Source organism: Hylaeus anthracinus, unplaced genomic scaffold (assembly GCF_026225885.1).
Source record: "Hylaeus anthracinus isolate JK02 unplaced genomic scaffold, UHH_iyHylAnth1.0_haploid 12001, whole genome shotgun sequence".
In the NCBI taxonomy this organism is placed as follows: domain Eukaryota; kingdom Metazoa; phylum Arthropoda; class Insecta; order Hymenoptera; family Colletidae; genus Hylaeus; species Hylaeus anthracinus.
Genome location: NW_026534348.1, coordinates 5113598 through 5126819, shown reverse-complemented (window position 1 = coordinate 5126819; position 13222 = coordinate 5113598). Strand labels below are relative to the sequence as shown.

The window sequence follows — 13222 nt, the reverse complement described above, 5'->3', positions numbered from 1 at the left end:
ATATCGGCAAACTTCAGACTGATTTACATCTACTGAAATCTAAACTCAACTTCTTTCTCCAACGTATGAACCACTGTCTAGTTTGTGCTTTACCAATGATACACGAGAAAGAACCAGTTAGGGAAAATGGCTGACTATGCATTAGGTCGTGTTTTGACAATTTCACGTCTTTGATTACGGTAGTCGGAAATACAGTGCGTCATATGTTAAAATATGATTTCGATCGTAACGTGAGATAAATACTTTAGTGGTGGCTAAAAATATCTGTCGGTACACGTGACTCGATCGTCTAAGAAAATCCTGTCAAAACTTGTCTGGACATGTTTTAAGAAGTAGCTGCCATCAGGAAATACTCATTATGCTCGCTTAAAAAGTTCGTAAACAGCCTTTGTGTGGACATTACTGGTATAATAGAACCTTTTACACTATTGGTAAGTATCTCATTCGCATTTGCATAGTGGAGGAAAACAGACTGGATTCTGTCGTAAATAATAACAGGTACGTTATTTTTTGTCGAAACTTACGAATTATTGCAAACTTTGTTTTAGATAATCGAAAATTTATACCGATTGGCAACTTATGTGATATAATATAATGATATTGTATAAGATGAAAGTATTTATAATATTCCTATAAAAGAGAAATACAAACGATATACTTTTGAGGCGATAAAATGCCTGTCAATCCATTTAATAATGGGACAGCATTTCGCTAGTCTCAGAGAATTTTTTAGAATGGATAGTGAACGACAGTCTTCCGAAGCGTGTGCTAATGTTATTCAGTTGTCGCACTTAGAAATGACGAATCAAGACGGTATAGAGAATTTAAACGATAATAAAAATAATGGAAATGTACCTGTGTTAAACTCTAATCTGATCTTGCACGGCGAATGCAAGCTGGATGGACATTTAGACAACGATCATTTAAATTTAGATCTAGATAATCATAATTCTAAATTTGAAACTTTGTACAGTCAACCAGTTGAAACTGAGGATTCCAAGCAACTTTGTAACAATGGAAATATAACTAGCGAGATACGATACAAACAACAGGAGCCATGTTGCAGCAGTTCTGAGGGTAGTAATACTAGTAGTAGTTCAGAAGATAGTCCTATGAATCCTCCTTTACGGAGATCTTCTAAAACTTTATCATTCGGGAAACGGAAAGGTATGATATGTCCTTTTTGTACATGTTCTTGTAATCTTCAGTGTTTCAATATATATCTCTAATAATTTAGGTAAACAGCGTAACAAGGATCAAAGTCCTGTATGTACCCACGTTTTATCTTCGAAAAAGAAACGAAGCAATTGGGTATTGAAATTTAATTGTGCCAAGAGCAAAAGTTCTAAAAGCACTGATATTATTCCTGGTCACGGGAATAATAGTTCAGATTGCGTGTGTACCGGTTATAGAAGAACTGAAGAGCATCCTATAGGAGCTGGTGTGATATTTAATAGTCGATCCGCTCCGCAAAGTCCAGTGCTTGGACCTCTTCCACCCAGCCCTGTAATCGATCTTTCAAGGTTCAATCCAGAGGAGTTTCCAATGGAAGTACGTGATACTGTTCTTTTTTCTATGAAAATACGCGTATGCGAAACGTGATTGTTTTGATAAATTTTATTACAGGATTGCGACGAAAGAGCTCGATTACAGCGCGCACGAGAAATGGAGGAAGGTATCGAACCTCCTCCTGGTTATAAGCCTACTAATTCTTCAGGGATACAAGTACATCCAAATGGCATAACCGTAGACAGTTTAGCCGCGTTATTTCAAGCACATGCTGGCATACACGCTGCTGCGCTCACAGCATTATCCCAAATTGATTTTACTTTAATTCCGAATCTCGAAAGGCTGGCACATACACAAGTAAGCTGATCTATTTATATGTAAAAATAACGAAGCAGATAGTATTCTAAGGTTGCATATTTTTTTTTGTATTCGCAGGTTGATTACGTCCATTGTCTTGTACCAGATCTCAGATCAATTACTGCTTGTTCTTTTTATTGGGGTAAAATGGATAGATACGAAGCCGAACGTTTGCTAGAAGACAAGCAAGAAGGCACGTTCTTGTTGCGAGACTCAGCTCAAGAGGAGTTCTTATTTTCTGTTAGTTTTCGAAAATACGGACGTTCTCTGCATGCGCGAATTGAACAGTGGAATCATAAATTTAGTTTCGATTCGCATGATCCAGGCGTGTATGCCTCGGAAACGGTACGTCGTACATTATCTTCGTAAAAACAAAAAATGAACCGTTGAACTAACGACAATGATAAACGCTTTTGCAGGTGTGTGGTTTAATCGAGCATTATAAGGATCCATCTTGTTGTATGTTCTTCGAACCTATGCTTACGATACCATTACACCGAAATTTTGCTTTTCCATTACAACACTTGTGCCGTGCGGTTATAACCACGCGAACGACATACGACGGTATAAATAAGCTGCAATTGCCAAAGACGCTTAAAAGTTATCTCAAGGAATACCATTACAAGCAAAGGGTACGAGTCAGGCGATTGGATACTGAGAACGATTTGCAGTCAGATGGAAGATCCATATCATACAGTAGTTCCCGCTGTCAAGTAACAAAATCGGGACCCCCGATTATTTTGAAGGCGGTGTAAGGTAGAAAATTTTATCTTGCATCTAGGTCGAAGCCTAACGGCTCGCTCGAAAGGAGAGTGAATGGGATGCAAAGAGAATGAGCGAGGTAGAACAATAGCAAATGATTCTCGCATTATATGCGCTTGATCATCACAACCTCAAAGTGATGCATATCGATGTATGAATCACTATTGTGAAATAAAATTTTTTGTTATATCTTTGCGAGGATATTATTAATGAACTGACGTAAATTCCCGATGAGAATGAGTCCAAACGTTGACTCATTCGGACTATTATTAATCGTACGTTATTCTAATCATTTCTATATAGATTTCAATTACGTATATTTAAGACTTGTCTGCGAAGAGTCGTGTTTGGAATTATTTTCACGGGAAGACCCACGTCGATCTTCTATTAATATTTTCGTAAAAATATATCGACAAATAAAAACAATTGTTTGTTTCCACTAGAAGATGAAATTCGGTCCCTTTTACGTATTTTATCGCTATGGTTCGGAACATCTTGGCCGATCGAGCTGAACAAATATAAACAGTGGTGGGTACGATTCCGAAACTTGAATTCGGTCTAGGAATTGGCTTTGGAAACTGGGAACTACTGTATTTATATTTAATATGAGTCTCTGTATTCATATTCAATAGAATTATTATACGTTACTTTATTAATTTTTCATTCGCATCTACCACTTTATTACAGTCATACATGGCATATGTACAGTATTGGGACCAATATCACTGCCAGGAGTGTCGATACTTACAAAAAGTGTGTTGATTTTTTCGTGATCGTTGAAAAAAAAATTTGAGGAATGATGTTTTTCTTAATATTGTCCGTCCTTTATGTTTTTTCATTCTATATTTCTAAATACGATTCTTCTACTATTATGGGCTTGCGATTGTATTTACATTCCTGTGATAAGTATCGATAATTTTTTAACGGAATATCTGATTTAAGGATTGGAGAAAAGAACGATTTGGATCCACTATTATCATATGCACAGTATTATAGCATCGAAGATCGGAAATTCTTTTCGATTCTTCTATCAACAGAATAATTGCAATATTAGCAAGTAAACCATAAATATTCTGCATAAAACAGAACAGTAGCTTAATTTAAACAGTAGCTATCATTTTAACCCTATCAACATCTACATTCACATCACAGATACATATATTCATTGATTTGGAGAAAGCAACATGTAAATACATTACAATGGCCACTTGAGATACACAACATACTATAAGTTTCATGTGTTTTAGTGTTTAAACTTTTATTATTATGTTTCTCATTTATTTGTAATTTGATTTTATCAATATTCATACAAAATACAACTGGATTTATACGTTTATTGTGTTTGTTAGAAATTATGAATGCCTTACGTTTGATATCATGGTAAATTTGTTTCTGAACACGATAGTTGTACTTTAATTTTCATGAAATTTTATTCATATCGCTCCTGTTGTGCCTACTTACATGCGAAATATCATTATTGAAAAACTGTCTGTGTTCGTGTTTATCATTATTAAATATAAAGAAACTCAAAAAATTGTGTACACATAAATTATTTTATCCCTGGTAATGTTCACATAAGAGATATTCTGCAGTTTTGAAAATTTAATACAAATAAAACTCGGATATTTTTTTAATGAACTTATTTAGCATTTTAATATCTATCATAACAAATTACATTACATGTGGTATTATAAATAAAAACAGCTTTGCTTACAAAAGAATTTCATTCAAGTATGCAGCGTATATTGCACCATTGGCAATAATACTTTATAATTGAATAAAAAGACAAAAAAGAAAAGTGTCAACATAAATATATCTATATTTAATATAGGAATTAATATATTATCTTCTTCGAATAGTTAATCATTGGTAACAGATCTCTCTAGCAAAAGTTTATGTTTAGTTTTAGAAACATTTGGTACATGTTAAAAAGGATACGGATAAAATTCTGTTCCCATTTTTCAACCATGTATAGCTCCGTAACGAGCATGTATCTAAAATACCAATAATTCAGAAACGAAAATAACGTTCGTAGCGGATTAGTCATGTTCGTAAGTATGTGCGTGACGTTTGTCAAAGCAACAAGGTTAAGTTTTAGGTTAGTATCAGTATCATTTATCCAGGTACTGATAATCTATCGCGCCTTGATAACGTCGGTATTACTACTAGTGGCGCCATGTGTGGTAAAACGCCCAAGTTTGTAGTGAAAATAATTCCGACTGCTTTTATCAGATGGCGTTACTAACCAAAGGATCAAAAATGATTGCTAAGTTAAATAATTATTGCTAAAAATTATAAATTAGACATATTACTGAAGTGTTAGTATGCAAGAAATCGTACTAATTAGGCATTTATGACAAAAAAAGAAAAATCGATTAAAAAATATCGGTGGCGTCATCGATGGGAAAATGCCTAAGTTTATAGGGACAATAGTTCCGACTGCTTCTGCTAGATGACGCTATTAACTAAAGTGTCGATGGTTATTACTGTATTACATCAAATTTGGCATAATCACGCATAATCTTTCTTGTCTGATCTTTGTAGTGGTTATAGATATTAATAATAAATTATTATTAGTTTTTATGAAAATGTCTGTGGTGCTATCTATGAGAAGTGATGGAAACTACTATTTTCATTACAAACTTGAGTGTTTTCCCACCGATGGCGCCACATTCGCATGTCCATAAAACGCAAATAGCAGTGCTGTAGCACTTGTAGTATTTTTTGTGGCACCCATTACTGTGCCGCGTGGATTGTTTTTCTTGCGGCGTTCTGTCAAGTTGCGAGATAATAATCTGACACTTTGCAATGCGAAGTGTTTGCGATATTATTAAAACATGGGTTTCTTGGAGGATACATTCGTGATTCTAATTACACAGGTGGAAATTTATGTCCACTATTATAGAAAATTTTACCGGTACTCGTAGACGTTACACGATTAGGTTATAAACGATTACGTTGAGGGAGAAAATAATTTGTAATACTTGTCATTCGTTTATATATTAAGTAAGAGAGCAGATTGTATTATGTGTATGTAATTTATATTGATTGTATCGATGTCAATGCTGCCCACAATAAATCTGGTGGTTTAAAATCGTGTGACTTATTTCACAAACTGACAAATTTATTTATCTAATCTTGTGTAACTACACTGTGTATTGCTAGATTCGATGATAAGGCTCATAGGTTTTTCCTATTCATTTATGTTACATATTCCAGGTCATCTTCTTCTTAGGAGGATGGGTATTCTTTGTAAAAAAATTGTTTCGAGATTACGAAGTTCATCACAGATTAGTACAATTAATTTTCTCAACAACATTTTCATTATCTTGTACCATGTTTGAGCTAATTATTTTTGAAATAGTAGGAGTTCTTGATTCCAGGTAAGGAAACAACTCCTATTTGTTTTACATTATTTAATAATGCTCTGTGTGATTTAGTTCCAGATATTTTCATTGGAATGCTGGCCTCTATATGCTCTTGTTTATGGTAATCGTTGTGATTCCATTTTACATAGCATACTTTATTATCAGTAACATTAGATTTGGTATGTATGGTTGCAAAGCAATTATATTGGGAACGTTGTCTATGTGCTATTAAAATAAACACTTTTTCTTCTACAGTAAGATTGAAATTAATAAGGCCATTAACAGTCATTGTATATCTCTTTTATCTGTATTTGTTTTGGAAAGTGGGAGATCCATTTCCTATTTTAAGCCCAAAAAAAGGCCTACTCTCCATTGAACAGGGTGTTAGTAGAATAGGCGTAATCGGAGTTACTGTTATGGCACTCTTATCGGGATTTGGTGCTGTAAATTATCCGTATACCTCGATGGCTTATTTCATGCGGCCTGTTACATATGCCGATGTACAAAGCATAGAGAAACGATTGCTGCAAACAATGGACATGATTGTCGCCAAAAAAAAGAGAATAGCATTAGCCAAGAAGGGAGAAGTTGTGGGACAGACAGAAGCACGATCTAGACTGTGGGGCATGTTAGGACCTTTAAGAGTGGTTAAAAGTAATCAAGAAAGTATAAAACAGTTACAAACAGAAGTAACGGCATTCGAAGAAATGTCTCGACAATTGTTTTTGGAGGCACATGATATTCAAAATGCAAGAGAACGTTTAGAATGGGCTGCCACTTGGCAAGGAAAATATTTCAATTTTTTAGGGTATTTTTTCTCTGTCTATTGTACTTGGAAGATATTCATTGTAAGTTTTGATACCAATAACTATCGAAAAGATATAATTTATTTGATAAATCTTAAATAATTTTTGTTCCAGTCGACAATTAATATAGTATTCGATCGCGTGGGCAAGAAGGATCCCGTAACCAGAGCAATCGAAATTGCTGTTCATTGGATGGGATTTAACATCGATGTTACGTTTTGGTCGCAACACATATCATTTTATCTTGTTGGCTGTATTGTTTTAACATCAATTCGCGGTTTATTATTAACCCTCACAAAGGTATGTTTAAGAAAAATTTATTTAGCTGTGTAGAATGATGTTTGATATTTATTACGTGTATTTTGTACATACTACATAAATATTGCAAAACACGTTCGATACGTCGTTGAATCATCAGTCTTAAAGTATTCTTATTAAACATCTAATGTTACCTATTTCATTTCAGTTTTTTTATGCTATATCAAGTAGCAAATCATCGAATATTATTGTACTTATACTTGCTCAAATAATGGTAAGATTCTTCTTAATGTTAACAAAGTTATGAACAATTTCAAGTATACAGTTTCATATTTTATTTTTTTAGGGTATGTATTTCGTATCCTCTGTACTTCTAATGCGAATGAATATGCCTGCGGAATATCGTATTATAATAACGCAAGTTTTAGGGGAATTGCAATTTAATTTTTATCATAGATGGTTCGACGTGATCTTTTTGGTATCCGCATTGTCATCGATAGTGTTTTTGTATTTAGCTCATAAGCAAGCACCAGCAGAACGTGATTAATTTAATAAAACATTTTTTTAACTAAATTGAGAAAAGTTTTTGTATTTTCATGTTTACCGTTTTTTTTTTCAGTTACAAAAGATTTCTACAATTAAATGATTTTTCAGCTTGGGAACACATTTACAGCAGGTGGAACAAAAAAGTAATTACGAAATATACAGAAAATGGATCCGATATATTACGTATTAATTTTAAATTTTCTTCGGAAACATATGTTCGGTGCTTTTAACTTCTAATACACGTAATGTTTTATTAAAGTTGACATGCACAAATATAACCTTCAAATGTTGTGTAAAGGCGTTTCATTGCTTCTATGTAATTAAACAGAAGTAATTTTTTACTCGCCAAAGTAATAAATATACCATTTACATCATATCTCTACGTTGTATTTCGTCTGCAATAGTATACAATCTCCCTTTTGATCACAGATGGCTGAAAGAATTACGCGAATAATAGAAAACTGGCACTACTGTATGATTACTGAGATTATGATGAATAAAACTGTGATTCTAATGGATCAATTCGATAGTCCATTCTTCTCCCATATTTACACCCGGTTTACGCACGGTTAATATATTATTATTTGGATTGTACTTGGCCTCCAGAGTTACTTTCCCCAAACCTGAAAAGAAAATACATTTTAACAGAATTTATATTATAAATAGAGCAAAAACTTTCGTTTTCCTTTAAATTAAATTTTCGTTACTTACTGCGCGAAGTCAACACAGCGGATGTTATTCCTTGAGGTGGATTTGCTATGTCTACCCTTTCCAACCAGCTTTCCGTTTGATATGAAGCTAACTTATCTATGAATGTTGAGGTTAGTTTATTTTCTTCGAAATTAAGTCTTAGATATAGATATTTTCCATGACGATACTCGAAGCTAGTTTCGTCATCGATGTACAATGTGCCGTTAGCTTTGCCGTTAGAATCTGTGATGACTACTAAAGTGTACGGATCGTTCTTCATTGCGACGGTGCTACGACGTATTCTCATTTTACGTGGAACAATTGAACCTCCCCTTTGGAATACCGGAATTTTGTGAAGGGTTACAGGGACGTTAACTATGCCTGGTTGACGATACGGTTGCATGGTGTCAACGTCGTACCAAGTTACTTTACCCTCTCCAGGGAAGTATACGTTAACATCCGTGACGGATGGTTGAAAGACTGGATGCACAAGTATCGAATCTCCGATGAGTATTTCATCATCGATCGTATATGTTTCTGTTTCGGTTGGATAATGAGCCCATAAGGGTCGTATAACTGGGTTGCCGTTTACCTCATAATCACGGAATATCGTGTACCATAGCGGCAAATAGGAGTATCTCATTCTGAAAGTTTCTCTGACGATTTGAGTAGTTTCTTCGTTAAATGTCCAAGGTTCGCGTCGTTTGCTTTCGATATGAGAGTGTTGTCGGAAGAAAGGAAGCCAGGCTCCAGCTTGGTTCCACCTGATGAAGAGTTCAGTGTCTGGATTTTTGAAAAAGCCTGCAACGTCCGCGCCACAGAACGACATACCGGAAATGGCTACACTGAGACACATTGGATAGCTTGCCCGTAGATGATCCCATTCGGCCATATTATCGCCGGTCCACATGGCTGCGTAACGTTGGGATCCGGCAAAGAATGATCTTGTTAGTATAAACGGCCGCAAAGTACCTCCCGATCTTTTAAACAAGGCTTCGTATGTACACATGATCATAAGATGTCCATTGATGTTATGGACATGTCTGTGCTCCCAGCCACCATGATGGATTAAATCCTTAGGCATGGTAACTTCAGGGCCGTTAAATACGCTCGGTTCGTTCATGTCGTTCCAGATGTACAGATCGTTTGTACTAGGAAATTTATCTAAGCTATACTGGCTGATAAAATATTCCCGTACTTTTGGATTAAAGAAGTCCAAGTACGACGTCGGTCCTGGCCAACACCAACCTTCGTAGTCCTTTCCGTCTCTTGTTTTTACATAGTAACCCATATTGGTAGCATCGTTGTGGATGAAATAATTTGTATCACGTTTGATATGTGGATCGATGATAACGACCAATTTTCTACCTTTCGCGGTTAGGTTATGTAACATTTCGATGGGATTCGAAAATTTACGCGGGTCCCAGGTAAAATACTTCTTCTGATCTGTGTACTCAATATCCAGCCACATAACATCCATAGGTATATCGTGTACATCGAAACTTTCCGCTATTTGCATGACATCGTCTTGGTCGTTATAATTCCAACGACTTTGATGATAGCCTAAACTAAACATTTGCGGCAGAGGTGCTGTACCCGTTAAGACGGTGTATTGTTTAAATACATCTAAAGGCTTAGGGCCTAGCATGAAGAATACATCGATCACGCCAGATTCTGACATGAAGTGGGCGTCAACTTGTGACTTTTTAGCGGAACCGGATACGAGGTTTACAATGTTCTCGACGACGTTATTGTCTGCACTCGATAAAATGTCGATCCATGTTTCTGCTACGTTATGCCAAAAAATGCCGGTTGTTCTGTCTTTGCCATGAGCATAGAGGACAGGTATAGCTCCGTAGATGGACATTCTGTTGTTCGTTTCGTATTCGAATACATCTAAATTGTATAGCCTGTACGGGTCGATTTGTTTTGTTGATTTCAAAGCAAAGGAATCGGCGTGCTCTGGTATACCGTACGCATGGTCTGCTCCAGGGAAGCTGAAATCCAGAGCTACCGCTTCTGGCCCCAAAGGTTTCGAGTCGTGATGGGTTTTGAAATTCTCATCCCACGCGCCCGGATCATCCTCTGCTCCATCGCCTGGAAACTGACTATTGTGCGTTGCGTCCACGTTTTCTGCATTTTCCTCTTCCGGTTTCCTACGACACGTTAACAACAAATTTGTTACTTACCCGAAACAGAATATTCAAAATAACGATATAGTATTATTTTGGTTAGACTTACTTAGGTTTTACGCGATGGTGTTCGAATCTCATTAGGCCTCTCGCATTCGCAGACACAACTAACGCATCTTCGGAATATAAATCTACTTTAAACGGAGTAGGGTATAAGATGACTTTGTTTACTCCATTTTTTACAGTTATATGATCGCTAGTTCTTTCGACCAAAGTTAATTCTGATATTTGAGGTTGATCCTGAAGGGCTTCTGTAGGTTCGTATCTGGGATGTAACGGATTTTTTTCATTGATATGAAGCCTAAATGTATTATTCTTCAATGCAGTCAATTGCAATATATAAAGAACCCCTGTGTCCTTATTAAATAAGTCTATATTTATAGTTGATTCGTTGTGAGTAAACGTGTCTACCAGAAGTTGATACGGTGATTTCCCTGGTTCAACTTTTCTGCAACGCCTAATGTTAAAAGATAGAAATTTAGTTAAGTTTCAGACAATGCAAATAAAACAGAAATTAAATCAAAGTTTACCTGCAAAAACTGCTTTGATCGCATGTTTTAAATGTGTCTCTATTAACTGCATTCACAAGAAAAGAAGAACAGACCAATAATAATAATAATCCCAACCTGCAACACGAATGATCAAGTGTTTAATATATTCAATTGCAGGTAGAACGTTGGTTTCGTCGACATTGATTACATTTTATACTCGATTGATCGCGGAATAGGATTAAAGAGTCATGTTATTGTGTCAGTCTAATACAATTTGTTTTATACTGTTGATAAATGATAAAGATACTCTTCGAACGAGTCTGGACAAATAATATCGGAGTTATAAACAAATCGATAAGAGCGAGGCAGTACTGCGTGTCGTACTTTTCGAAAAAATCATTTATATCGAAAATGATGTTATCATGGACACGTCAGCGTGACCATTATTGCAATTTAGAAAAGTACATAAACATTAAAAGAGAGTTGTAACGTTTATGATTCTTTATGCATAGAAATTATTTAATAATGAACGTGGTGTGATTCTAGCATTATCGATCGAAGAATATCTATCTTGATATTTTGAAGGTTAAAAGGCCGAAAATAATTAACTTACCGCACGTACGAAGCCATGTTGAGAAGTAACTGGAAGTAACTTTTGCTACACCGCGTTCTTACCTGTGATGCCAGATTCGGCTTCCAGTCGCGCATGCGAACTGCCTTTAGTATCAATAGAGTATCTAATACGACCATAAAATTGGCGGCCTTGGTCGCCCCAAACAAAAATAGAATTATAAATGAAAATTGGAAATACTTTTTAGCATGGAATAATATTAATTGTGCGGATAAATTATAATGCAGGGATAGGGATTGAAATAATTTTACAGACGAAACACATTTCATATATCTAAAAAAACAGTTTTCCTGGTTTTGGCGCCAACCGTTGCTATGGAATCATACGTTGTCCCCTATAGCTACGGCACTGCGCGCTCAGCTTTTTCAGACGCACATGCGCGACTCGGGGCCAAAACTGGCATCACAAAGTTATGCGAGTTGAACCTTTTGCGCTCCTCCTGTTTCCGCCATTTTTGAACGAACGTTATCAACTAACGAGACCGATTAACTCACGATTAAAACAATAACGGATAGGTTCGTTAACGTGACGGTGGCACGCCTCTTTTAGACAACATCGCACATTCAGTTTATTTGAATTACAAGAGTAATGCGTTCAGTCGGCAGGGAAAATACAGTCCTATATGTATAACTATATATTACACAATATAAGAAGTTTGGCACTCGGATCGGTTCACTTTTGGGGATGGTAAAAAAGCCTAACTGTTCGTTTATATAGCATATTCATTAATCGATAAACGAATTTTTGATGAAAATCTTCTCTTCTCCATCATCGTGCGATCAAATCCAGTGACGCATTATACATCCACGAAGCAAAAGACGAAATAAAATTTAGACTCTGCTTATCAGCCTGAGAAATTTTATGTCGGTTCGCCATAATTGAGTTCCAACGGAATTTTTCATTTCTTTTGACTTTTTGGATCCTCGGGCAAATTTGTTTTTGCCTATAGTGTAATGCGTCACCGATCAGAGCTATTATATTAATGCATATGCTATGAATTCGTGAAACAGTGTTTCCTATGTAGTAGTGTACATATTTCGTATATTTATATATAATAATAATGTTATTATCACTATATTAACATCGACGTTAGAGCGTTTCCTTAATTATACGTTCCCAGGGTTTAAAGAAGTCGTCGTTAATTAAGGTCACTGTGAGTTTGCGCAGGCTCAGAAGACGTGACGTTAATGTCTATAGAGGATCGACAAGCGCGGGAAACGACGTACCGTTGGCATCGAATTCTTATTATCGATCAATCCAGCGATACACTAATTTATTATAATACTGAAGAGAAACTAAGCAGAACGCTGTTCGCACGTTTCGTACGGCGATCGACGATTCCCGAGCGACCCGAAGGGAACAAAATTCGTCTTTGCTAAAAGAAGCTTGATTCGAGACGATTCGTTCGAAAGGCTTTAAAAAAAAAAAAAACAATTGACCTTCGAACCGCGTCGCCGATAATGGGATCAGAATTTCGAAACTTCGATGCTGGATTACCAATAAGAATGCTCAGCGGATAATTTCGCGCAGTACGTACAAGATTAGTTTGTACGCGCGCGTGACAGCGAAAAAATTTCAAATTCGGAACGTTCTGCTAGTTAGTCGATTCGAT

The 13222-nt window shown here is 36.0% G+C and overlaps 3 protein-coding genes across 3 annotated transcripts; 2 read left to right on the top strand and 1 right to left on the bottom strand.

Annotated features, from left to right (window-relative positions):
* Positions 1–101: 101 nt before the first annotated feature.
* LOC128890930 (uncharacterized) lies at positions 102–4162 on the top strand. Its single transcript, XM_054149945.1, has 6 exons — positions 102–431; positions 549–1167; positions 1238–1551; positions 1627–1866; positions 1945–2211; positions 2286–4162. Exons 2-6 carry the CDS (start codon positions 696–698, stop codon positions 2619–2621), a joined length of 1629 nt encoding a protein of 542 aa, XP_054005920.1. The 5' UTR covers positions 102–431; positions 549–695; the 3' UTR covers positions 2622–4162.
* Positions 4163–5344: 1182 nt separating this feature from the next.
* Positions 5345–7633, top strand: LOC128891423 (Golgi pH regulator). Its single transcript, XM_054150885.1, has 7 exons — positions 5345–5507; positions 5848–6011; positions 6069–6175; positions 6252–6844; positions 6917–7102; positions 7269–7334; positions 7407–7633. Exons 1-7 carry the CDS (start codon positions 5466–5468, stop codon positions 7605–7607), a joined length of 1359 nt encoding a protein of 452 aa, XP_054006860.1. The 5' UTR covers positions 5345–5465; the 3' UTR covers positions 7608–7633.
* A 333-nt stretch (positions 7634–7966) lies between these two features.
* Positions 7967–11705, bottom strand: LOC128891421 (neutral alpha-glucosidase AB). The gene is made up of 5 exons (XM_054150884.1): positions 11593–11705; positions 11019–11114; positions 10538–10945; positions 8318–10452; positions 7967–8229 (listed from the first exon to the last, which is right to left on the bottom strand). Exons 1-5 carry the CDS (start codon positions 11685–11687, stop codon positions 8117–8119), a joined length of 2847 nt encoding a protein of 948 aa, XP_054006859.1. The 5' UTR covers positions 11688–11705; the 3' UTR covers positions 7967–8116.
* Positions 11706–13222: the final 1517 nt, after the last annotated feature.